General features: G+C 40.2%; 1 protein-coding gene across 2 annotated transcripts in view; it reads left to right on the top strand.

Moving 5' to 3' along the window:
- Positions 1–1,213: 1,213 nt before the first annotated feature.
- wwc2.S (WW and C2 domain containing 2 S homeolog) overlaps positions 1,214–25,703 on the top strand; it is a 99,709-nt gene continuing 75,219 nt past the window's right edge. The window contains exon 1 of one of the 2 annotated variants that reach the window (XM_018243194.2): positions 1,214–1,827. In XM_018243194.2, the coding sequence (XP_018098683.1) occupies positions 1,700–1,827 (128 nt within the window). In that variant the 5' untranslated portion in view covers positions 1,214–1,699. The remainder of the gene's footprint in view (positions 1,828–25,703) is intronic. The other variant, XM_018243193.2, reaches the window with a different exon arrangement.

Raw genomic sequence — 25,703 nt, 5'->3', positions numbered from 1 at the left:
AACAAAATGTGTAATTTTGATATATTCTGCATTGTCATGAGAAGGTTCATCTTCAGTGGGATGCTAGTATGCTACCCTATGTGATATTAACTTACTTCCCCCCTCCCCCGGAAAATGGCTACTGGGGGACACTGGGAAGAAATGGGGAGGGGGGAGGCGACCCATAACCGCTCCCCTTCTGAAACCTTGTGTTCTGCCCCCTGACCCTCCAGTCTGATGCTGTGAACCTGTGTATATAAAGTACCATCCTTTTCCAGACGATAGCATTTTATTCATACGAATTACCTCCAAATATTGATAAGAGGTAAAGAGGGTCCTGCTCAATGCTACAGCGCACTGCACAAATTGTGTCATGAACTGACAGCCTTTATGTTTACGGGGTAGTTACGTTTAAGGGGGTGCTAATGTGAGGGGGCCTGTGCTGTTTGTGCCTGTGACTGTATCTGTGTGTGACTGTATGTCTGTCTGTGAGTGTGTCTGTGTGACTGTCAGTGTGTGACTGTATGTCTGTCTGTGAGTGTGACTGTGTGCGTGACTGTATGTCTGTCTGAGGGTGTTTGTGTGAGTGTGACTGTGTGTGTGAGTGTCTGTGTGTGTGACTATATGTCTGTCTGAGTGTGACTGTGTGTGTGTCTGTGAGTGTGACTGTGTGTGAGTGTCTGTCTGTGAATGTGTCTGTGCCTGTCTGTGTGTGACTGTGTGAGTGTGTGCCTGTCTGTGTGTGTGTCCGTGTGTGTGACTGTATGTCTGTCTGTGTTTGCGTGAGTGTGACTGTGTATGTCTGTTTGAGTGTGTGTGACTGTGTGTGTGTCTGTATGCCTGTCTGTGTGTGAGTGTGACTGTGTCTGTCTGTGTGAGTGTCCGTGTGTGTGACTGTATGTCTGTCTGTGTTTGTGTGACTGTGTATGTCTGTTTGAGTGTGACTGTGTATGTCTGTTTGAGTGTGACTGTGTGTGTCTGTGAGTGTGACTGTGTGTGTGTCTGTATGCCTGTCTGTGTGTGTGTGACTGTGTGTGTCTGTGTGACTGTCTGGGTGTGAGTGTGTCTGGCTGTGCGAGTGTGTGCCTGTCTCTGTGTGTGACTGTATGTCTGTCTGAGTGTGTTTGTGTGACTGTGTGTGAGTGTGACTGTGTGTATGTCTGTGTGTGAGTGTGTGACTGTATGTCTGTCTGTGAGTGTGTCTGTGTGAGTGTGTCCGTGTGTGTCTGTGAGTGTGAATGTGTGTGTGTCTGGCTGTGTGTGAGTGTGACTGTGTGTGTTATAGCCGGAGTTGGCCGGCAGGCTGGGGGCAGAGCCGAGGTTGCGGGAGGCGGAGGGTTAAGCATGAGGAATGCGGGAGAGTGGAATGTGCATGTAGATGAGACGGATGCTAATCTCATGCTAATGAGTCTCTGGCTGGGAACAGGCCGAGGTTATTGGCTTCCCCGGATCTTAATCCAGACGACTCCTTGCGATCTCCAGCCGTGGAGCCGAGTTGGCCAGACCCCCACGCTTCATGCAGCCGGACGCTCATCGCGACATGCTGACTGGCGAGCCCGCGGAATCCCTGCCTACGGTGCGAGCTCTTAGATAAAGGCCGGCGGGGTTGTGCTGCTGCTGCAAGGGTGGGCTTTCCTGCTTTTATCCCCTCCATAAAGACATCGCTAGCTCCCCTCCCAGCCCTGTTCTGTACTTATGGAGGAGCTGGCAGAGGCTGATCATGCCTAGGGACGGGAATGGGCAGCTGCCTTTACCGGATGGCTGGGAAGAAGCGACGGATTACGACGGCAAAGTCTTTTATATTGATCACAACACCAAACAGACCAGTTGGATTGACCCAAGGGACAGGTATGTGGCGGCTCAGTCCCCCCTCGAATCCATTTGTAACACCCCCTTTGGAATGAACAGTCCTACTTTCCCTCTTCCTCCTCCCTGCAGAGTTGGGGATTAGTCTATGTGGCGTCTTCTCCCGGGGGGTTGACTGGTGCAGACCTCACACTCACTCACACAAAGTTGTGCTGTAAGTTGTGGTATAATCAATATTATTATATAGTTGCCAGTTGTGTAGTATGTGTGTTTCTGGAAGGGGGAGGGAGTTTGGGGAGGAGGAGAGCTGTGAGGGAAGGGGGGAGGCCTATAAGTGGCAGTCACTTTGGGTAATGAGGGTGGGGGGAGGAGCCAGCTCAGGAATGTTGGGCTCTGCAAGGAGGAAAGAAAGAAAAAAAAAAAAAGAGAAAAAATGTGGTGAAGCAAGAGTGAGGCTTAACCCTGAGGGGGTGGGGCATGGGACTTTTTTTTTTTTTTTTTGCCATACTAAAGAGGCCGCTAACTTTTTCCCACACTCTCCCCATTATTATTGATCTAAAGTGGAAAACACAGACTGCTTCCTAATAGCAACTGTACAGGTAGTTGCAGTCATGTATTACCTATTGGCTGCTGAACTACAAACCCCAGGGACAAAGCAGGATAGTAACCAGTAACTTCCCAGTGGGTAAATCCTGCAATGGTTAAACTGTGTCTGCAAGAACATACATTACATTCCACTGACTTGCTTTTGGGGGTGAAGAATGGCTGACCCATATTCAGACCCATATGCCCACAATATCGTCTTACTTTCCCTCCTCCTTGTGCAGTGTAAAGTACTTGTGGGCATGACGTGGTTAAGAGCTGTGTTTCATTATCCTGGGGGACAGGGAAGTACAATGGCTTACAGTGATAAAGTTCCTCATCATGGAAACCAGGGCATTTGTAAAAGAAGCCTTTGGTTGTGGTATGTGAGGCGCTGGCAGCTAAATAATGGCTCCTTCCTTCAGTGGCTGCTTATTGGCCCTAAGCTGTTTGGTGCTATCAATGCCTGGAATGTGTTTTGTCACTGCATGGGTACAAATACCGGTGGTGCAGGAATTTGCAGCTTCTCTCTTGTATCAGGGAGAGGAGTACGCGTGCCACAAGATTCAGTGTGAGAGCCATTGCTTACAGTGAGCTTGTACTCATTAGTTTGTCACTGAAAGTTCTGTATTTTTTGTTAGTTATGCTGTGTTTTTGGACAGTTAAAGGGATCCTGTCATCAGAAAACATGTTTTTTTCAAAACGCAGTTAATAGTGCTACTCCAGTAGGATTCTGCACTGAAATCCATTCCTCAAAAGAGCAAACAGATTTTTTTATATTCAATTTTGAAATCTGACATGGGGCTAGACATGTTGTCAATTTCCCAGCTGTCCCTGGTCATGTGACTTGTGCCTGCACTTTAGGAGAGAAATGCTTTCTGGCAGGCTGCTGTTTTTCCTTCTCAATGTAACTGAATGTGTCTCAGTGAGAAATGGGTTTTTACTATTGAGTGTTGTTCTTAGATCTACCAGGCAGCTGTTATCTTGTGTTAAGCTGGCCATAGACGCAATGATCCGATCGTACGAATCAACGTACGATCGGACTTTCCCATCTCCCGACCCTCCACTAACCATTCAGATCAAAGTCTTTACCATTCCGATCAAATAAGAACAGATCACCCAATGTTCTGCCCCTGACAGCAATCGTACGATACTTATGTCTGACAACAATAGTGACAGTCTCCCTCTGAAAATCGTACGATCGGCAATACACGCAGAGATATTATCGGCAGCCGACAGAAATTTTCTAACCTGTCCGATCGACCAAACGACCGATCTCCGACGGACGAAAAATGTCGGGACTCTCCACACATGGTCCGAAAATCGTACGAATCCACGATTCGTACGATCGGATCTTTGCGTCTATGGCCAGCTTTAGGGAGCTGTTATCTGGTTACCTTCCCATTGTTCTTTTGTTTGGCTGCTGGGGGGGGGGGAAGGGAGGGGGTGATATCACTCCAACTGGCAGTACAGAGCACAAGTCACATGACTTGGGGCAGCTGGGAAATTGACAATATGTCTAGCCCCATGTCAGATTTCAAAATTGTATATAAAAAAATCTGTTTGCTCTTTTGAGAAATGGATTTCAGTGCAGAATTCTGCTGGATCAGCACTATTAACTGATTCATTTTGAAAAAATGTTTTATTCCCATAACAGTATCCCTTTAAGGCTTGGAGTTAAATTGAGGGCCGCAAGCAATGGCAAAAGTCTGCCCGTACCTTAAAAGGAGGTTAGAATTTCATATAGCAAAGATATACACCTTTTTTGTTCTCTAGCTATTGTTGTATTATATCTCTCCGCATCTCCTGCTGGCAGTGTTGGTAGCTGTAGTTCAACAGCAGCCAGGGGTGTCACAGGGTACACAACCCCGATGAATATGCTGAAAGCTAAGAAGTGCAACACAATATTATATGATCCTTGTACTTTTAACTAAGTTTGCCCTCACAGGTTTACTAACTGGTCCATTAAAAGTTTAAACATGAATGGTTGACTGGTAACTGTCCTGGTGCAATTTAGCATATCTTTTAGTAAATCAGCCCTTGTTTGTTTGATGGGTAGTTTTGGAATATTTAATAAATGTGTTTTTATTTTTTTTTCCCTCTGAATTTTCTCAAACTAGCATTTATTTTTCAAATGTATGTTGATCAGTGCTCCCCAAAGCATGGAATTGACGGCTCTAGGGGTAACCAGTGCAATGGAAAGGGGGTAGCACCCACATGGGCCAGCAAGGTGATGTGAATGGTTATTTACTGTTTTAAATGCAAAATACACTGCCCTGGTTTCCTATATATATTTGATGTACACAAATTCTAAACTTAAATGGCTTTATAAGGAAAAGTCGTTGCAATTGAAAGCAGTATTTGTTTACCTTGCATGGTTTGTCATTGTTTCAAGAGTTAGAACCAGCAGTGCACAGATGCTATCAACAGGTGAAAGTTACCTGCAGGCAATAACATTAAGTTTGTTGGACTTCCCAGTGTGGTGTCTCAGGTATGATTCTAACTTACTATATGCAACAACTATGAGCACATTACAGAATGTTCTTTGCTTACTAAACCTTTAGGGTGAAGACACATGGAGTTACTAGTACAGGTAGCAGCTACTTGTTGTGGCTGCAGAATGCCAAAAAACACCCTGTCATAGACAATACTGAGGATTGCTCCTGCCAAAACACACGTAGGGGCACATTAACTAAGCTCGAGTGAAGGATTATAATGAAAAAAACTTTGAATTTCGAAGGTTTTTTTTGGCTACTTCGACCATCGAATTGGCTACTTCGACCTTCGAATCGAACGATTCAAACTAAAAATCGTTTGACTATTTAACCATTTGATAGTCAAAGTACTGTCTTTTTAAAAAAACTTCGACTACCTACTTCGCCACCTAAAACCTACTGAGCACCAATGTTAGCCCATGGGGACCTTCCCCATAAGCTTTCTAAGCAATTTCTGATTGATAGAAGGAAAATCGTTGGATTGAAATCCTTCGAATTGTTTGATTCGCAGGATTTAATTGTTCGATCGAACGATTTTTCTTTCGATCGTTCGATTGAAGTAAATTCGATAAATCCTTCAACTTCGATAGTCGAAGGATTTTACTTCGATGGTCGAATATCGAGGGTTAATTAACCCTCGATATTCGACCCTTAGTAAATGTGCCCCGTAGTGTCTTATCAAAGTCAGTTATCACCATTGTAGCTGTGACAAGTAGCTTCTACTAGTAGTTCTGTGTGTCTTCACCCTTATAGTCTGTGTAATTGTCCGTTGTACAGTATCTCCTTTCACCAGTGTTTCAAATGAAGTAGATTTGAAAACAACTTGCTGAAACTTTGTATATCCGTCTTGTTTTATGATTCATTCATTTCTGCCTTCTAATCTGCATCAGTGTAATGAAAATAGCCACATGAAGAAGAAACCGTTCTAATACCAGCTTTCAGTATGAGTTGTAAAGACTTTGAAAATGCTTTCAGTTGAAGAACATTCAGTTCTTTATATATAGGATTTTTATTACCTAAAGCAGGTCATACATGGGCCTAATAGAAGCTGCTGACTCGGATCATCTTGACAGTGTTGGCAGCATATTGGCTGTATGCCTGGCCAATTTATATCTGGTAGGTTTAAAAATCCAGATGGTAAGGTCCTCATATGATGGCGTCTATGTTGGCCCTCAGTATGATGGTTGGCTCCTGGTCCCCAGCGTGTGTATGGTCTAATTGTTTGAGATCCCACATTAGCAGATCTTAATATGTATGGCCAGCTTAAGAAGTAAAAACTGATCTGAATAGAATTGTTTAGGTTCAAGTTTGTTGTCTAACATTTCTGTCTAACATTTCTTAAGGCCACCCTGCAACTCACAGTAATGTCAAAGATACATGAAAATGTTGGTGCATTTCTGAATAATCTAGTACCGCAAATAATCATTCACAAAACATCTCAATTAAATGTTTACACTTTTACAATGCTTTGATGTTTCTTCTCTGAAATATCAGTTTTGCTGTTACATGTTAGACCAGCATCTATTTACATATCTAATAAATACACCTTGTGTTGGAAAATGTAAGGATATTATAAATTACAGAAGAGTTCCATGGTCTTAAATGGTATGAGGCTGCTGTCATGGATCATGGAACTCCATTCTTACATCTAATATCCTTATGCTGTAAAGTACAGAATTAGTTATTTATTATAATACCCAGGGTCAGTGAATTGTGTGACACTAGTTACATCACAAAGCACGGTCTGCAAGGCTCTATATTACAGTATATTTATGGTCCTTATATAGGAAATAATAAACCCCTATTTTATAAAGAATATTATAAGTCATCTAGAAGTTTCATGGCTATACTCCGGGCTACGTGTTTTCTTATACAGGTCATAAAACTTTATCATGACTTCTTATATCCTCATATTTTACAATTGCAGGTACAACATTTTTTTTTTTTGTAAGTTAAGTTTCAATGAGTCAGTAAGCACACATTTTAATTGTGAATGGAATTTACAATGTGTTCATGGCTGTTGTTCATTATAATGATCTAATGACCATTATTTGTTTCGGTTTTTCATTTTCTATGTGTTCTGCTGTAACATTCCTAGAAATATATGGGTTAAAGGAGTTCAATACTTGGGAGAATTAGTTATCTGATACTGTAGTTTCCTGTGCACTCCTCACTTCCCAATCCGGAAATCTGTAGCATAATGTATAAAGTTGGAATGGAATGCCGATAAGTGTTGGTAAGGTCAGATATAAGTTTTTTTTTCTCCCAGTTTTGGAATTACGCCCCACCTGAGATCACTCATGCATGCTTTTGAGTCAGTAATAAAGATGTAAATATTACCAACTTGGAGAATACTTGCCCCTCACTAGGTGGCTACCTTCTGTTATTTTGGAGCATGCTGGGAGATGTAGTTTATTAACAGCAGGAGAGGGTAATGGCTGTTATCATAAGTGCCTCTTATAACAGCCCACATCCTAGAGTACCTCATTGGTAGGACACACTTTGGTGCATTACTGGTAGTATTAGCACTAAAAGAAATGCAACTGACTCTATTTGACACACTGTTCCACTGTAAAAAAGATAATAACAATAATTGCTTACAATTTGCTCTATTAAGCTGATGTCGTTAATACGTTTCTTAGTTTCCATAAAAAAAACTGTTCCCTAGGGCTAGTTTCTAAAAAGTAGCACTAGCAGAGTTTACTTTTATGCTTGCTCATGTGCTGCTCTGTTTTCGGCCCGCTTATTATATTACAGAGACAGAAGCTCTCTCAGTAATTGGTTACATGTCAATCATTTATTTATCATGGTGGCAAAGGAAGAATAATTTAAGGAGCGTGTGCCTAGAAATAGGCTTTTTAAAATCTATTCTAAACACTGCATGTATGTATGTGTGTGCTTAAGCTATTAAATAATATCTTGGTACTTAAATGTAGTAATAATGATCATAATAATATTGTCACTGCTTAGGGACAGACCTTGACAGTATTGGAGCTAAAGGTGAACTAGCCTTTAGCATACTTCACAATGGTCCTGTTGGTTTTTTGGGACGGTCCCACATTGTGGACCTGAAAAGGAGACATATGCGGTTGTGTTTGCAAAGGTCATGGGGTATTCAGGTGTAACTGGCCATAGTGAGGGGTGTCTTCTTCTTTGTCCCTCATTTGATGCTTCAAATGTTGTGAGATTATGTCTTGCATACCTCCCAACATTTTGAAAATGGAAGGGACAAAAGTTTTACCGTGTGTAGCGTGTCGAAATTGTTTGACAACGCCCATTTTATGGCTACCCCCCCAATTACCGTGTCCATTTTACAAAATTTGTCAGGTTATGGAAAATTTGGACACATTTCTGGGGGGTTTAGGTTTTATGTTTTATTACAGTTTTGCTAATGAAGGTGAATTTGCCACTAAAGCTGCAAGTCACAGTTTCCCCAAGAGACCACTTTTCTTAAATAGTTATAATTTAAGATAAGCAAAGAAACAAATGTAACAAATGTATCTAAGTGTGCCTGCCTGTATTCTGGGCTCTCTGCCAAAAGCCAATTAAGTTTTGGAAACTTTGTATCTTTTTCTGGCTATTCAGTGCAGGAGATCAAACAGAAAGTCAGGACAATTCAGTAACAATCTGGAACTGCAGACTGAGCTGTCAAAATCAGGACTGTCTCACAAAAACAGGACAGTTGGAAGGTATGGCCTTGGATGTAGAAAGTGCTAAATGATCTCTGTTCATGGTGGACAAAAAATATGGTTTTTGGGAATGACTCTAAGGGCAAAGACACACGCTGCTATTTCGGGAGATTAGTCGTCCAGCGAAAAATCGATTCTTCTTCGGGCGACTAATCTCCCAGAACTGCCTTCCCGTCTGCGATTTACATTCTAGCTGGCAGGAAGGCAGTTTGTGGAGATTAGTCGCCCAAAGAAGAAGCGTTTTGTCGATGGGCGACTAATCTCCCGAAATAGCAGCGTGTGCCTTCTGGTACTCTGGCCAGGCTGACCCTGGAAATGTGACCCGCACCTTATGAAATGCTGACAGCCATTCATTATTCATGCACTCCCTTTGATGGCTTAGAACTGTAGTTCAATAATATTAAAACTACTGCAAACTCTTTAAAGAGTACAGAAAACCCTTGGGGGTAAAGCCTCTAACTTTAAGTTAAATTAAAGCTATAAGAAATTTTGAATGGCGTCAAGAAACCCCTAGCCCACGGAGAAAACTTCTAGCTTTCAGATAAATGCAAAATGAAATGAACATCGTTTTCTATGGGGTTTGATTTCCACTGCTGCTACTGTTTCAGGCAAAACATTCTTTTCAACTACAAACAACATTTTGCACCTGATCAAATATTTAGTTATTTCAGGAATTTGGCCATGTAAAATCTGACCTTGTTTTTATTTTACTTCAAGTTCAACTTGCCCAAATGCAAAACTGTACGATACTGCTTGATTTCAGCATACAAACTGATTTATAAAGAAGTGGAAAGGAGTAGCAGTCCTACTGTCTGAGTCTACCACTACCCTCACAAATTTGGAAAGGCCATTTTCCAATTTCTGCTTTACAGCTCAGCTACTGTATATGTTAATATATAAGCAGCTCTCGTGGGGCCATTCCTCCTCAGATAGCAGTTAGTCAGATAGAAAACTGACCTGCTAGTGCTTCATCCCAGAATATGGATGGTGGAGGAGGTAGTCCCTTCAGATTCGTTTCAGTTTGAGAGGGGAGAAGTCCCTATGGATTTGGTTCAATTTCACTCATTAGCGCCAATGACTATGTGGTTGGCCATATCAGGCAAATATTCAACACATCAGTCAAATAATACTTGTGTATTCCCTATTATGCACATTTGTGGGAAGGCTTAGTCACATCAGTGGGAAGGATTCACAGACCCAAGTTTCTCTTTGTAGAAAATTACTTTCTTTCAAAACTGCTTTGTCAGTGCTACATCTGACATTATACTAAAGGACACCTATTGCTTGAAACGATTTCCCCCACCATTCTGTATGGAGGAAACAGTAGAGAAATGCACCCCAGCCCAGTCCTGTGTTGGCCCTCACTAGCTTTCACCTCCCAGGGCTGAAGGCCATGCCGAGCGAATGTCCCAGACTAGGAACCCAGTACGGGCCACCACTGTAATAGCCTTAGAGGTATACTTTTTAACTATTGTTGTACTATTGTTTCTCGCTGCAGTGGTGGAAATAATTTTTATGTGATAGGTCCTTAAATTGTTTCCTGATAACATTTTCCCCAGTGTGTTCATATGATAAATTTAGATTGTTATGGTCCCCATAGACGCAAAGATTTTTCTTGCCAAACGACCGATTTTAGCGAAGTCCGACCAATCCTTCGAAATTATTGTGTGGTTAGTGGAATTCTAACCATCGTACATCTTACGATTTTTCGGCCGACGTCTGTCAGAAAATTGATCAGCCAGTTTAAAAAATCTTTATTGGTCCCAGTGCAATCTATCTATGTTTGCAGGGACAAGCAGGCAGCTACCTTTTGTTTTCATGGCAATATCATCTGAAACTGTCTTTTTAGTTGATGGACAATTCGTACGATCCTTTCGAGATAATCGTGGTCTCACGATGACAATCAGATCTTTTAAAAATCTTTACATCTATGGCCAGCTTAAGCTCCACAGGGGTAGAGACTAATGTGCCTAATTAAATTATTTGTAGATCTCTGCAGAACATTTTTGATAGATCTGGACCTGTCAATCATTCCTAATGGGGGCATAGTCTGAACATAACAGGGCTTCGCTAGGGCATTTCAGCTCAAAACAATGTGTTTCCTGGGAATGCCTTGGCCAAAAATCTTCCATGTAGATGTGAGTAAAGAGTAATCACTCTTGCTACTAGGGCCATCTTAATTGCAAGATGATCTTAAGGGTCAGTCCACACAAGCAGATTCGGGGCGATTTAGTCGTCTGGCGACTAATCGTCTCTTCTTCTGGCCGACAATCTCCCCAAACTGCCTTTGTGTGTCTTCAAGTCTGCTATAATGAAAAGTCGCCTCTGCTAAAGCACATTCGACTCTTTGTTTTTCGAAGTCGCCCGAAGTTTTCTCATGAGGCAACTTCGGTCGACTTCAGAAAACGAAGTGTCGGGTGTGCTTTAGTGCCTGGCGACTTTTCAATATAGCGGACGGGAAGACATGCAAAGGCAGTTCAGCATTGACACCCCGAGAAGAAGAGGTGATTAGTCGCAAGGCAACTAAATCTCCCTGAATCTGCTCATGTGGACTGACCCTTAGAAAGATCTGACGCATAAATGAGTGATAACTCTATATTTATGCTTGGGTTTTTATTGCTATAACCCACCAGGCACATGTACAAGCATATAATTTCTTTTGATCTTATGAGAAAAAGGGAAAAGCCACAAAGTGTGTGAAGTTCCTACATTCTTAGATTTCCAGCACAAAGGTTGTCATCTTCCACAAAAGCAGTGCACTAGTGCACCGTCAGCAGAACACTCATTATCTGCATGTTACAAGTGGCCCTAACCTTTATATTGTGCAGTGGTTGGAAAACCTCAAGTACACTTGTTTTTACTGATTAATAGAAAAGTGACACTTTTACCCGTGTTCATATTCCTGGTTTTCCCCTTTGTTATCTCAGATAGATAACCGTTAAAAACACATTCCCCTGTTTCACAAGCTTCTTAAGGTATAGAAACTCACTGAAAGTCCTGACATGTCTCTTCTCAGTGAGAATAAACTCCTGGGAACAACACAAGCCCTATTAAAAAAGACTTTGGCATGGACATGTGATAAGTCTTTTCTTTCTAGGTAAAAATGTTAAAATCATGTTCACTTTCACCAAAAAAAAAACAAAAAACAAGGGAAAGTTGTGTGTGTATATGGATATATATATATATATATATATATATTCGGCCGAACCCCCGGAATCCGTCACAAAAGATTCGGCCTAATACCGAACTGGATCCGAATCCTAATTTGCATATGCAAATTAGGGATGGGAAGGGGAAAAATGTTTTACTTCCTTGTCACGCAATTTCCCTCGCCGCCCCTAATTTGCTTATGCAAATTAGGATTCGGTTCGGCCAGGAAGAAGGATTCGGCCAAATCCGAATCTTGCTGAAAAAGGCCGAATCCCGAACCGAATCCTGCATTCGGTGCATCCTTAATAAATAAATAAATATATATATGTATATATATATATATATATATATATATATATATATATATATATATATATATTTTTTTTTTTTTACAGGCAGTCCCTGGGTTACATATGAGATGGGGTCTATAGGTTCGTTCTTAAGTTGAATTTGTATATAAGTTGACACATATACATTTACTTATTAAAGGAATAGTTCAGTGTGAAAATAAAAACTGGGTAAATAGATAGTCTGTGCAAAATAAAAAATGTTTCTAATATAGTTAGTTAGCCAAAAATGTAATGTATGCGGGCTGGAGTGAACAGATGCCTAATAAAACAGTAAGAATCCAACTTCCTGCTTTTCAGCTCTATAACTCTGAGCTAGTCAGCGACTTGAAGGGGGGCCACATTGGACATTTCTGTTCATTGAGTTTGTAATTGATCCTCAGCATTCAGCTCAGATTCAAAAGCAACAGTTATGACTCATTTGGCTACCCCTCAAGTCTCTGATTGGTTACTGCCTGGTAACCAGGGTAACCAGTCAGTGTAAACAAAGAGAGCTGAAAAGCAGTTCTGACTGATATGTTACACATCAAATCACGCCAGCCTTTATACATTACATTTTTTGCTAACTAACTATATTAGAAACATTTTTCATTTTGCACAGCCTATCTATTTATCCAGTTTTTATTTTCACACTGAACTATTCCTTTAAATGTAATTTAGACAGATGTCTGTCTTAACATAGTTAAACCATATAGATGGTTTATTAAAGCTAAATGCTAATAAAGGCCAAGCAAACCACAGTACATTACTGTAATAGCCTCTGTTTGTAAGTACGATTTGTATGTAAGTCGTGTATATGTAACTTAAGGACTGCCTGCATATTAAAGGCCGCCTGTCAGAGTGAAATTATAGGCAGGCTAATGAAGATTGCGCTCCGATTGGGAAAAGAGTAAATGTTGTTTGCTGCATTAGCGTAGTCTCATATTGTGTTTACCTGCACTGTATTTTCATTAGATTGCATGTCTTCTGTACTTGTGCCTATGTGATTGCTTTCCCACTATGTAAATAACCCAGAACTTTGTAAATCACACAAGGTGCTATTCAGTGGTGGGTGTTTCTACCATTTAGGGTAAGGGCACACAAGCAGATTCGCCCTGGCGACAACTCTCCTCTTCTTCGGGGCGGCAATCTCCCCGAACTGCCTTCCCCTACCTTCCCACGGCTATAATGAAAAAGTTGCCAGCGGGATGGCACTCGCGGTGCTTCGTTTTCCGAAGTTTCCTTGTGAGGCGACGTCAGGCAACGAAGCGCTGAGAGTGCCATCCCGCTGGTGATTTTTCATTATAACGGGAAGGTAGAGGAAGGCAAGGAAATTTCTCGCCGAATCTGCCCATGTGCCCCTACCCTTATATAGAAGTCACGACTCTCTCTTGCTGTCAGTTCTTGGAGTGACAGTATGGGTAAATATGAAAATGACATTGGCGAGCTTATAATATTATTCTTCGCTGTGCATAGCAGTGCTATTAAAGCAGTACGCCAACGTATGCATTATAAGCATTTATACACTCATACTATGAAGTCTAGCCTATTAAATCAATGTGCAAAAATAATTTCCATGTATAGATGTGTAACTACAGGTCACAACAGACATTGTTCACCAGATGCACCGAGACAGCCATTAGTTTATCCTTTACCCACCGTAGTAGTAGACGGGAACCTGTGTCTGATTTCAAGATTGCGGGGCAGAGATTCATCGAACTGAGTGCATGATTAACAAATAAAAGAAAAGGAATCGGTGGGGTACACAAGCACCTGACCCCCTTGTTTTTTTAGAAGAGTTGGAAGGGTTTGGAGAACTCTCCCATGAGCAGAATGCTGCTGGGCCCAGTATGAACAGAGCACTTTCTTTGCAGCTACATCTAAAGGAAACAGTATATATTTTGTAATACCTTTATATTTCAGATGCTTATTATTGGTCATTGAACTATGTTATATGGGATTGTCTGTGGATGTGATCTGTGATCTGTGGACCTAAAGAATTCAATGGGGAACACTAGTTATTATTTGAAGAGTTTAGCATTGTTTGGCACACATGCCTTATAAGTATTATCTCAGTAAAGTATGTATCATATATCCATGAAAGTTTATAAAGGGTCACCGCCCTAGTATGACACACAATTCTCATGTAAAAGCAGTGGCGTGACTAGATCTTACTGGGCCCCACAGCAAATTATTTTTCAGGCCCCCAAAATGTCTAGAGGTCGACCAGTTTTACCAATATTTATTAGAATTGTATATGAATTAGGTCCTCATGGGGCCCCTGTACCTCCTACCCCCCCCCCCTGCAATTGGTCTCCTTCCTCTGTAGTTACGTCCTTGTGCTTAGGTGTATCTATATTGTTGCAACAATCAGTCATAAGGGGTTGTGTCTCATGTAACCTGCAACAGGAAAATGGCCCAGAAAGTCTAAAGCTGGCCATAGACGCAAAGATCCGATCGTACGAATCCTCGATTCGTACGATTTTCGGATCATGTGTGGAGAGTCCCGACATTTATCTTGCCATGCCGATCGGTCGTTCAGGTCCTTCGATTGTAAAATGTGCTGGGACAGGGTCTGGTGTGAATAATGGAAATCTCTGTAAAGAGCCATTTTCATTTGCCATTTCATTTGTAGTTCATGAGGATGTATGTTAGGCCAGCTCAAGCAAGCTACTTTTTTTTTTTATAAATGTAAAAAAATATTTATTAAAGGTGCAAGGGATACTGTGATTACATTTACATGAAATCAATGTTAAATATTGTGTAGAGTAGTGTAATTTTGAAAAAAAAACAATGTTTATTTTTTACTGCTTTAAAAAGTATGAGGGCGGTGTATTATTTTGGTATTTACTTGCCTATTTCTATTTCAAACACAAAACCCTCTCTTGTTTTATGACAAGGGTTTTAGATGTGCTTACCGGACAAATTAGCCTTTATCTGAATGGCTCATAAACATTTACTACATATCAATACATAAAATCTGAAACTCTAATGTAACACAAAAAAAACAAACTTTAAAAGTTTATGTTTAAATGGCACTGCTATAAGGGAGGTGACACGATAAATCTTCACTACTGCAGGCATGTAATCTCCCCAAATGCCTTCTCATCGACAAGAATGTGAATTGACGGTGGGATGGCATGTGCCACTTCGATTTTCTGGAATAGCCCAACGTTTCCTTGTGAGGCAATTTTGGGCAATTTCAAAAACACACATCCTACTGGTGATTCACATTCTTCCCAGTAGAAAGGCATTTCGGGGGGCGGGGTTAGTTAGTGAAGATGTATTACTTGGCAACTAATCCCCCCCCCCCTTGTGCCACCACCTTAAAAGGGGTCGTTGCGTAGGGGCTGTATTCTTTTAACGTTTTCCGTATCTTAAGAGGAAGAAATCAGTAAGGAAGCAGATTATAGGATGAGGGAGAGAAGTGAAAAAACTTTAAGGATTAGTGAATATGTAATTCCTCTTGACAGGTTGGTCCACATGGTCAATGACATGGTCATTTGGCTTATCTCTCCTTAGCACAAACAGGGGGATCTTTTGGCCCTAGGACCAAAACAATCAGATTACAACGTTGGGTATACAAGCGGTTGGAGCAAGGATCACATTGACTAGTCAATGTGGTCCTTTAAACGACAGGAAAATCTAACCTGCCTGATCGACATCTGTCAGTGTTATGGACAGATATAAGTCGGATGGGCCCCTTGAATGCCACCATACACTGGCAGATAAACTACGAAATTGGTCTAAAAGGCCCAGATTAAATCTCTTGTGTATGGCCACCTTAAGTGAGTATAAAGGTGACCATAGACGCAGAGATCCGCTCGTTTGGCTATGTCTGGATTTTTTAACTTGCCCGATCGAGATAGCTATAGATCGGGGAAGCCCATTGGATGGCCCCACACACGGGCCAATAAGCTGCCAGCATTTGATGCAGTCTTTGTTCTTGATTTACTACTCCCAGAGCCACCATATAGACTTTAAGGGGGAAATTTACTAAAGGGTGAAGTAGCTAACTCGCGTGACGTCATTTTGGCACTTCACCGATTTACTAACGGTAGCTGGTGTCATTTCGCCAAGGAGATAGACTCTGGCTCAACTTCGCACTCTAACGCCAGGCGAATTTTTGGTCTGGCGAAAGAGTGTTACTACGCAAATTCACTAAGTTTTTGATTTTACTGACCGTTGACTCTATCGCCAGACTTGCCTTCAGACCAGGCGAAACGCAATAGAGTAGATAGGAGTTCCTCAAAAAAAAGTTGAAAATGTTTCTAAGTCCCAAAAAACGCTGGCGTTTTTTCCTATTCAAAGGGTGATCGACTGAAAAAGATCGTAAAATTTTTTTTGGGGTACCCTCCTTCCCCCCTATATTTGCTAACATATGACACCTAAACTATACTGTGGGCACATGTGTAGGGCATTATAACAACTTTATATAATTTTATTAAGGTTCCCTGGCCTTGTGTAGTGTAATGTATTTGCTGCAGCATATACGGCCGTTGTACTTTAACTGCACGTCGTATGCTAATTAGCCAACGCTAGTGAAACTTCGAACTGCTGAGCGTAATTTTGCTGGCGTAATTTCGCCAGCGTTCAGTACCCTGTGCACAACTTCGGATCTTTGTGAATTTGTGAGTTAGTGGATTTGCCCCTATGTGTTTAACTGAGGGGTGGCAGGACAACCACCCATGAATATGATGGTTTTCAAATTGTCCTGCCTAAAGTTTACTTGTGTGATGGTGCTTATCCATTTGTAAGCAGGTTATTTGTTTATTGGTAACTGGGGCTAAGCATCGTGTCTTCAATTAAGGGATTGTAGACTGCCACAAGTAATGTGGGTAGCCCCAAACATACACTTTCCCTGTTGTCTTCCATAACCTAACGTAATACTGCACCACTGTTCTTATAGTGGCCCATCTATTCGCTATGCTACATGTTTGGAGTTCATACTATATTAAATTGATGATTTTATTCAAAAAGATCTGGGGAGCTCTTAAGAAATCTGAGGCCTATGAAATCCTCTTGGGGGCCACATCTGGTCCACTGGCCTTCAGATGAAGAGTCTTGACTCAGAGAATTCTGATTTTTGAAAGAAAAAGTATGGTATATAAGAGGTGAACATGCTATTTTGTTTAAAGGGGACCTGTCGTCCTACAAAATAATTTCAAATCCTTTGTTGTGGTGTTAGTCAAGCAAAATAAACCTTCACTATGTAAATTATTTAAATCTGGTTTCTTTTAGTCTTGGATTCCACAATTGCATCAAGCAGACAGACGCCATTTTGTTATTAAGGTAACCTTTGCATGATGCCAAAATCTTGTTTATACAGTATGCCAGAATGGGGGCACTGATGCCCATGTGTATATACAGGCTACACAATTGGATGGGAAGGAGGGAGGGGATAACGGGGAGTGCAGTGACATCTCGAATGGAAAGTGAAAGTAATTGTTTGCCCTGCCTCTATGCCTAGAGGGGCAGGCATTATATGATTGACAGCTGAGATTTTTTTTTATAACAGGTATGGATGCTTTAATAAAAACAAGAATTTGGGCTTCATATTTAATTTGAAAAGGACTGTTCTCATAAAGCATTTTATGTCCCCCCAGTAAATTAACCATCTTATGAAACAAACAATAACTGTGTTCTTTTAAAACACTGGGACTTGCCCACAGCTTTAATGTAGTGCTTTAAACTTTTAGAAAGTTTAATCACTTCAATTAAGAAAAAGAAACGTCTGCCTCCCTAATTATTTTGTTCAAAGAATCTGTGCAAGACTGTAATTCGGCAGAACAAAGTGTATGGTCATAGCACTGTGAAATTGGGTTAATTGAGGTTTTTTTTTCTTTGCATAATTTTGCATATTTTTCCTTTATGTGGAACATGATGTTTGTGCAAAACATGAATTAATAAGTAAGAAGCAGCATGCTAAAGATAAAAACAGCTAAAATAAATCGACAAACTCCGGATCGGAAACAGGCTCCCCCTTCAGAAGTTGTCCTACTACAATTCTTACCACTCCCTAACCTTCAGTCTTGCTTGCGACAAACTCTGTCCTTGCCACTTAATAACACCCCCCAAATTCCACAGGCTTTAAGGAATGTTAATGCTTTAAAGTGACTTGCTTTTTTTGACCTTCAAAGATATTTGGGTTAAGTTTTTATGAAATGTAGCAGAACAAATGCATATCGAAAATAGTTTCAAGCAGGCTGTAGAGAACAAGTTTTTCTGCACTGTTTATTCTGGACAGTTGGGTTTTATATTGTGACAATTTAAGGCATTTTGTCAAATATTTTCCAGTTCAGCAGGAAGGCAACAAAATACTTGAAATCTTCCCTTATTCATTTCAATGACCATCACCTTCACTTGTGTTAGGAGATTGCCATTAAAAAATGCTGTCTAGGGCAATTTCAAGTGTCACTTGCTGGAGCAGGCATTTGCCCCTGAAATAAATATGCATATGCAAATTAGCGTCAGGGAGGGAAATGGCGTCACTTTTTGTCACAAAAAAAGGTAAAGTAAAAATGTTTTCCCCTTCCCACCCCTAATTTTCATATGCTAATTAGGATTCGTTTCAGTATTCACCCAAATCTTTCGCGAAGGATTCTGGGGTGGATTCGGTGCATCCCTATCGCAGAGGGACCAAGGGCCATTTAATTAATAATAATAATTACATACCTTCCAACATTTTGGAAATAGAGAGAGAGAAGAGGGACAAAAATATTTGACCATGCCCGTTTTTGTGACCACACCTCCTAATTACCAATTTGGCAAGTTATGAAAGTTTGAACACATTTCTGTGGTTTTTATGTGTTATTACAGTGTATGAAGCTAATGAAGGTTAATTTCCCTTTAAGATGCTAGTCTCTCCCAAGAGACCTGCATATCTTAAATTGTTACAAAAGTATCTAAGTGCACCTGCCACGTATTCTGGGCTCTCTGCCAAAAGCCAATTAAAGGGGACCCGTCACCCAAAAAAAAAATATTCATAATCCTATTTTATCACATAAATCAAGCAAAATGAACTTTAATTACACTGTATAAATTATTTGAATCTTGTTTCCTTCAGTCTGGGAATTCATAATTATAACAAGCAGACAGGAGCCATTTTGTGGACACTGTTATTAAGACAAGCCTTGCATCATCTCAGAATCTCGTTTGTGCACCAGAATGGGGGATCTGATGTCCACCCCCATGTACTGGTTACACAATGAAGAGAACTGAAGAGGTGAAGAGAAATGGGGGAAAGTGTGGAGAGCAGTGACATCTAGGAAGTGCTGAATGGAAAGTGAACGTAATTGTCTGCCCCGCCTCTATGCCCAGGGCATAGAGGAGGGGCAGACAATATTTGATTGACAGCTGAGATGTTTAAATGAGTTTACAACAACTATGAATGCTTTAATAAAAAATAGAAATTGGATTTCATGTTCAATTTGAAAAGGACTTTTATTATACAGTTTTTTTGTGTCTGGGTGACAGGTCCACTTTAAGTTTTAGAAATGTATCTTTTTCTGGCTGTGCAGTGCAGGAGATAAATATCCAGGACTGCTGGTTGAGCTGTCACAATCAGGACTGTCCAGCGAAAAACCGGACAGTTTGGAGGTACAGTATGTAATTATGCCTCTGTTGGTAACAGTAAGAAAGTAAAAGAAGTCAATTCTCAACAGAAAACTTTCATTTACGGATAAAAATTGTAATCAATAAAGTTTGTGTATGCTGTTTTATGTCACAGTAGATAAATATTTCAAACATAAATATCGAATCTGTTTCTAAACACTAATGTCCCACAAAATGCCACACTGGAGGGGTTACATGATAGAATAACATCCATCTCCTTTATGTGGAGCATGGCATTCTGAGTAAGTTATTTTTGAATCTGGCATTCTCTTGCAATTGCTGCACATCCTAATGGCTGCAGGTTATGCCTGTGCATTGCTACAGTACTTACAGTGCCGTGATGGTCGTTACTTGTGAATTTTTTTCTGAGTTCTAGTATGTTTTTCACTTGACTGGAAATCTAAGACATGTTTTTTTTTTAAGTAACCTTGTGAACTTGTTATGGGCTTGAACGCCAGTGTTCATGTCGTCTCTGGACTCATTAGCAGGATGCTGTCAGATGAGAATTATGAGAATTAGTGTCTTTACCCTTGAGGCAGCACTAGGACTTACGTTGGCCTTTTCATAGTGCAGAACTTTTTTTTTTTTGGCGTACAATTCTTGAAGTCACATTTTCCTTCTTTGAAACAAAACTATTTGGTAAATCTGATTACTGAAAGGCTGTTTGGTTACAGTCCTGAAATGCAAGCAGAGAAAACAGTGATTAATACCTGGCCTCCTGCTTCATAATAGAGTAGAACCCCCCGTTTTACATTTTTCAGGGACCCAGGAAAAAATTATGTAAAACCTGGAAAAATGTAAAATCAGGGAAATGTGTTAAAGTAACTTATTCTTCAAGTACTGAAAGGATATAAGCACAAGAGTCAGTTTTAATTTGAGATACAATATTTACTGTGTTCATAACAAGGGTTAAACATTGCAGTGTTAATGTTACCCTATGGGGGGCATGTGCAAGACTCTCTGTCAGTCACATACACAACCTAAAGCAATAAGTGATTAGTGCAGGACTGTATAAGGGACAGACTAATTGCAATTGACATTTACAGGCAGAACCATGGTTAGTATTTTAAACCTCTTTATTTCACAAATAATAACATTCATAGAAGAAAAAAAACAGTTTTTTGGGTACATGAGGACAACATTTTTATGTAAATCCTGCAAAAAGTTATTTAAAATCAGGGAAATGCACCCATTGCAATGGATTATAAATTGGTGGGACCACAAAAAAAATGTAAAATGCAGGAAAACTTAAAATCAGAGTACTTAAGGTAAGGCCACACTGGGCGTTTTGGGGAGATTTAGTCGCCTGTCGACTAATCGCCTCGTCTTTGCGGTGAGCAATCTCCCCAAACGCCTTCCCTCACTCTGCGCTGGCTAAAATGAAAAATTGCCAGCGCTAATCACACGCAGTGATTCGTTTTCTGAAGTCGCCCGAAGTTTCCAGAGGCAACTTCGGGCGAGTTTGGAAAACGAATCGCTGCATTTGATTTTAGCCAGCAAAGAGTGAGGGAAGGCGTTTGGGGAGGCGTTTTGGTCGCCGCAAAGACGATTGATTAGTCACCAGGCAACTAAATCTCCCCAAAACACGTGGCCTTACCCTTAAAGGGGAACTCTGGCTTCCAAACCAAAATTTGATAAAGAGGCCCACATAACACAGAAACCCCTAATATACCCATCATAGTTACCTGCGTCTTCAAAAAGTACAAATGAATGTCTTTTCTATGCTGCAATCCAACAGTTTAACAGTTCTTCTCTTTCTGCATCATTTGAAATCCTGGCAGGGAAGGAGGGACTAAACACTGATGTTACAAATTGTAACAACGTCTCCACAGCTTACAGACAGCATGCAGGAACTACATAACCCACAATGCATTGCACTGTGATGTTCCGTTCCTTATTGAAATCCCATGTGCAGGGAATTGTGGGGTTTGGAGGATGCAGGCTGAGGCAGATAGCTGTTGATACAAAGCAGCAGAAGAGCAGGGGGCAAGGCTTAGGGAACTGTCAGAAACAATTAAAAATCATGAAGTCAGAATATTTTTTAATTGATGTATATTGCAAAGTTGCTTGAAATTTACTTTTCAAAAAGCTTATGTTATGTTTTTGTGGAGCCCCCCTATAAAATCGAGGATTTGCTGTATGTTTTGTTTTTTTAAAAGTGGACCTGTCACCCAGACATAAAAATCTGTATAATAAAAGTCATTTTCACATTACACATGAAATCCAAATACTTTTTTTCATTAAAGTGTTCATAGCTGTTGTAAACTCGATTAAAAATCTCAGCTGTCAATCAAATATTGCCTGCCCCTCCTCTATGCCTTACTTTCACTTTCCATTCAGCACTTCCTAGATGTCACTGCTCTTTCCACATTCCCAATTCTCTTAACCATTTAATTGTGTAGCCAGGGCATGGGGATGGACATCAGGTCCCCCATTCTGGTGCACAAACAAGATTCTGAGATGATGCAAGGCTTCAAACAGTGTCCAAAGAATTGCTTCCGCCTGCTTGCTATAATTATGAATTTCCTGACTGATGGAAACAAGATTCAAATAATTTATATAGTGTAATTAAAGTTCATTTTGCTTGACTAACCTGAAAAAATAGGATTTGGAAATTTTTTTTTGGGTGACGGGTCCCCTTTAAAGACGCATATCCATTCTAGCCCTTTGCAAAACTCAAGAGAGTTTTAGTTTTTGTCTAGCAATCAATAGTTCAGCCACAGTCTATTTTCTCTGTGTGCACTTCCTATAAAAAAATATATGTGTAATGCTTCTTTGCTGTATACGTTACTTGCTCAGTTAGATGCCTTCTGGTAGTATAATGATTACTCTTTTTCACAGTATGAGTCACTATATGTTTTAAATTCTTGGTCAAAGATCTATAAGGATGTGAATTAGCAGGGCTAATACAACTCTGCCACTTGAAAGAGGACAAAAATAAAACTGAGCCCAGTAAGAAAATATACTGTTCAATATACACTAATTACACATTTTTAATTCTTTCAAATGGAATTAGCAGTATACATCTGTTCCTTGCTATTCTCTGCTCAGCTGAGCTTCTGACTATTGAAATAATGTAGTAGAAGTCAGCTCTCCAAAGATTCCAGTTACACCTGGATAAACATCTGGGCAACGATCTGGTGTAGTTCTTATTCTAACTTATTGATTTGTGCACTGTAGAGAGATGCTTGTGTGAAAGTGTTTAGTACATTCTGAGTTGCTTACTTCATGAGCATTTAATGCCTTCCCAGAGCATCATCTAAACACTTTCTCACTTCTCATAATTTATGCATAGCCTTTCTAATGGGGAATGTATCCTACAGTGGGGCACTGAATACAAAGCCAATGCAGGGAGCCATGAAGTAGGAATTATTTATTTGTTATTGCTTTCATGACCCGGGCCTGAACTTTCCAATGTTTGCCGAGCAGGTTGGTTGTGCAGAACATTCCAGGAGTTTTTCATGCATGGCTATTGGCTATTGTATTAACACTTTCATGGCTATGACAGACTTGGGGGCTTCTTTTTCTTTAGTTCCAGTCTACATTAGTGAGAGTGGCAGTTATAAAAGTAGTAACAACAGGGGAATGACATTTCTAACAATATTATGTTACAGCAGTTTTTTTTTATTTCATTGATGATCCCAATAAAAAGGCCATAAAGTTATGAGCTATATTTGCTTAAAGGGGACCGTCACCCAAATAAATTGTTCAAAATCCTATTTTATCACATTAGTCAAGCAAAATGAACTTTAATTACACAATATAAATTATTTGAATCTTGTTTCCTTCAGTCTGGGAATTCATAATTATAGCAAGCAGGCAGCAGCCATTTTGTGGACACTGTTATTAAGGCAAGCCTTGCATCATCTCAGAATCTTTTTTTGTGCACCAGAATTGGGGACCCGATGTCCATCCCCATGTACTGGTTGCACAATTAAACGGTGAAGAGAACGGGGAATGTGTGGAGAGCCGTGACATCTAGGAAATGCTGAATGGAAAGTGAAAGTAATTGTCTGCTCCGCCTCTATGCCTCAATGTTTGATTGACAGCTGAGGTTTTTAGATGAGCTATGAATGCTTTAATAAAAAATAGAAATTGGATTTCATGTTTAATTTGAAAAGGACTTTTATTATACAGCTTTTTGTGTCTGGGTGACAGGTCCACTTTAAGTAGGGAATCTCAAGGTACTGTTTATATTGTATTATTTTTGTCGAATTCTTTGCAGTCATTTTATTTATCTGTAACATCATTGGTGTCGTCAGGTTTTCCAAGCTAGTTATTTTCACTTGTTTTTTCATTCAAGACTCTTTGGGTTCATTAATCAGCATAGTCCAGAATTTAATTTGTACTTTGAATGGCAGCAATTTGCACATATCTGAATTATTTGCATTTTTCCTCTTGTATTGGGGTCCCAGCCTTACTACAATTCCCAGGGTTCCCTACATGCTTCAAATTAAGCCCAGGAAGGTGATAGCTGAAGGTTGGAAATATTACTGTGATGTAATGTGCTTTAAGCTGGCCGTACACCGTTTCTTCGTTGGCAATTGGTTGTTTTGTCAATCAGACAAATTGGAAATGATCGGATAACGATAATATCTGTGCATGTATTGCCTACCTGACGATATCCATTGGTGACGTAGAATGTATGTCTGGGACATGGCTTTCATAAGTTGTTGTCTGGCAAATATTAATGGTCAAAAAATTGTCAGTTTTGTTATTTTTAGGACTTACATAGTTGCATTAAAAATGTCTGATCGGTATCAGAACGTTCGTTGTATGAAATCTGAACATGTAGGCCAGCTTTAAAGGAGAATTCAACCCTAAACTTAAAAAAATCCCCTCCCTCCTTCCCCCTAGCCTAAGTGTTACCCCCGGCAAATGCTCCTAAAAGTTATTTACTCCTAGGTGCAGATGCAGGCATCGGAGTTCATGGCCGCCATCTTCTTCTCTTTAAGTTTAGGGTTGAATTCTCCTTAAAGTACCGGTAACATTCTTCTCAAAGGGCCCCCTTAGGTGCTATGCAAAGTTTGTGAATCTAGAGCACATGCCTATTCTGTTCTACCCCCAAACCTTTTTGTCTTTCCTGAACCTTACGCCAGAAACCTTATTTTACTGTTCTGATGCAGCAAAGAATTTTGTATTTCCTTGGCACCCCATATACAACTTGCTGTCTGCATACCTACCTATGGATTCATTGCGCACCAATAGAAAAAAATAAACTCACCTCACAAGGGGATTGCCACTTCAAAATTTGTGTTCAAAAGCAGTGTGTATTGTTCAGCAAACTACACCAGTGTTTCACTTTAATTGTGGTGTCATTTTCAGGCTGCAAAAACTGTATACGTTTATATATTTATTTGCCATTGCTGAATCAATATTTAAAGGAAAAATAACATTACATATTTTACTGAAAAAATCAAAACTACACCCTCCAAATAATACCCATGTCCTACTGTATGTTACATATTTACCTTGCATGTATCTAAAAAGTCCCCAATAAAAATCATCTCCATGCTCTACAATCCATCTTGAAAAAAGGTGATCGGGTGACTAGCCCTGCAGCTATGTAACTACGTGCACACCCTGACAGCTCTTTCGCTTACTAGTAAGCAGTATGTAGTAGCATATTTGAAGTTATTAATGTAAGTTCAATGATTGGGACTGGGCTCTCTAAAAGATGTTACTGGTCCTTTAAGTCTGACTATCTCTAGTACCATTCTGAATTCCGCTGCTCTGCACATTGTGAGACTAAAGTGTAAATTCAGCAACACCTGTCAGTGGAGCTAACCCTCTCCTGTGCTGTCATGCACTTAGCAGATCCAGATTGGCAGATGCTTTTTGCATAGAAAGAATGGCATGCTTGCAGTTTATTTCCACCATAGCTTTTAAATTGTGTTAACCCTCCTCTGTCCTTTATTTAATTCATCCTCAGTAATCATAAGAGTGATGTAAATTTTGAAGACAAACGCAAATCGGCACGATGATGATGATGAGTGACAAATTAATGTGATCATGGTGGAAATGAGCAGCATGTTTAATATAAAAAAAGACAGTGGTGGATT

Source organism: Xenopus laevis, chromosome 1S, assembly GCF_017654675.1.
Source record: "Xenopus laevis strain J_2021 chromosome 1S, Xenopus_laevis_v10.1, whole genome shotgun sequence".
In the NCBI taxonomy this organism is placed as follows: domain Eukaryota; kingdom Metazoa; phylum Chordata; class Amphibia; order Anura; family Pipidae; genus Xenopus; species Xenopus laevis.
The sequence above is the reverse complement of the archived record's forward strand: the minus strand, read 5'-3'. Positions and strand labels throughout refer to the sequence as shown.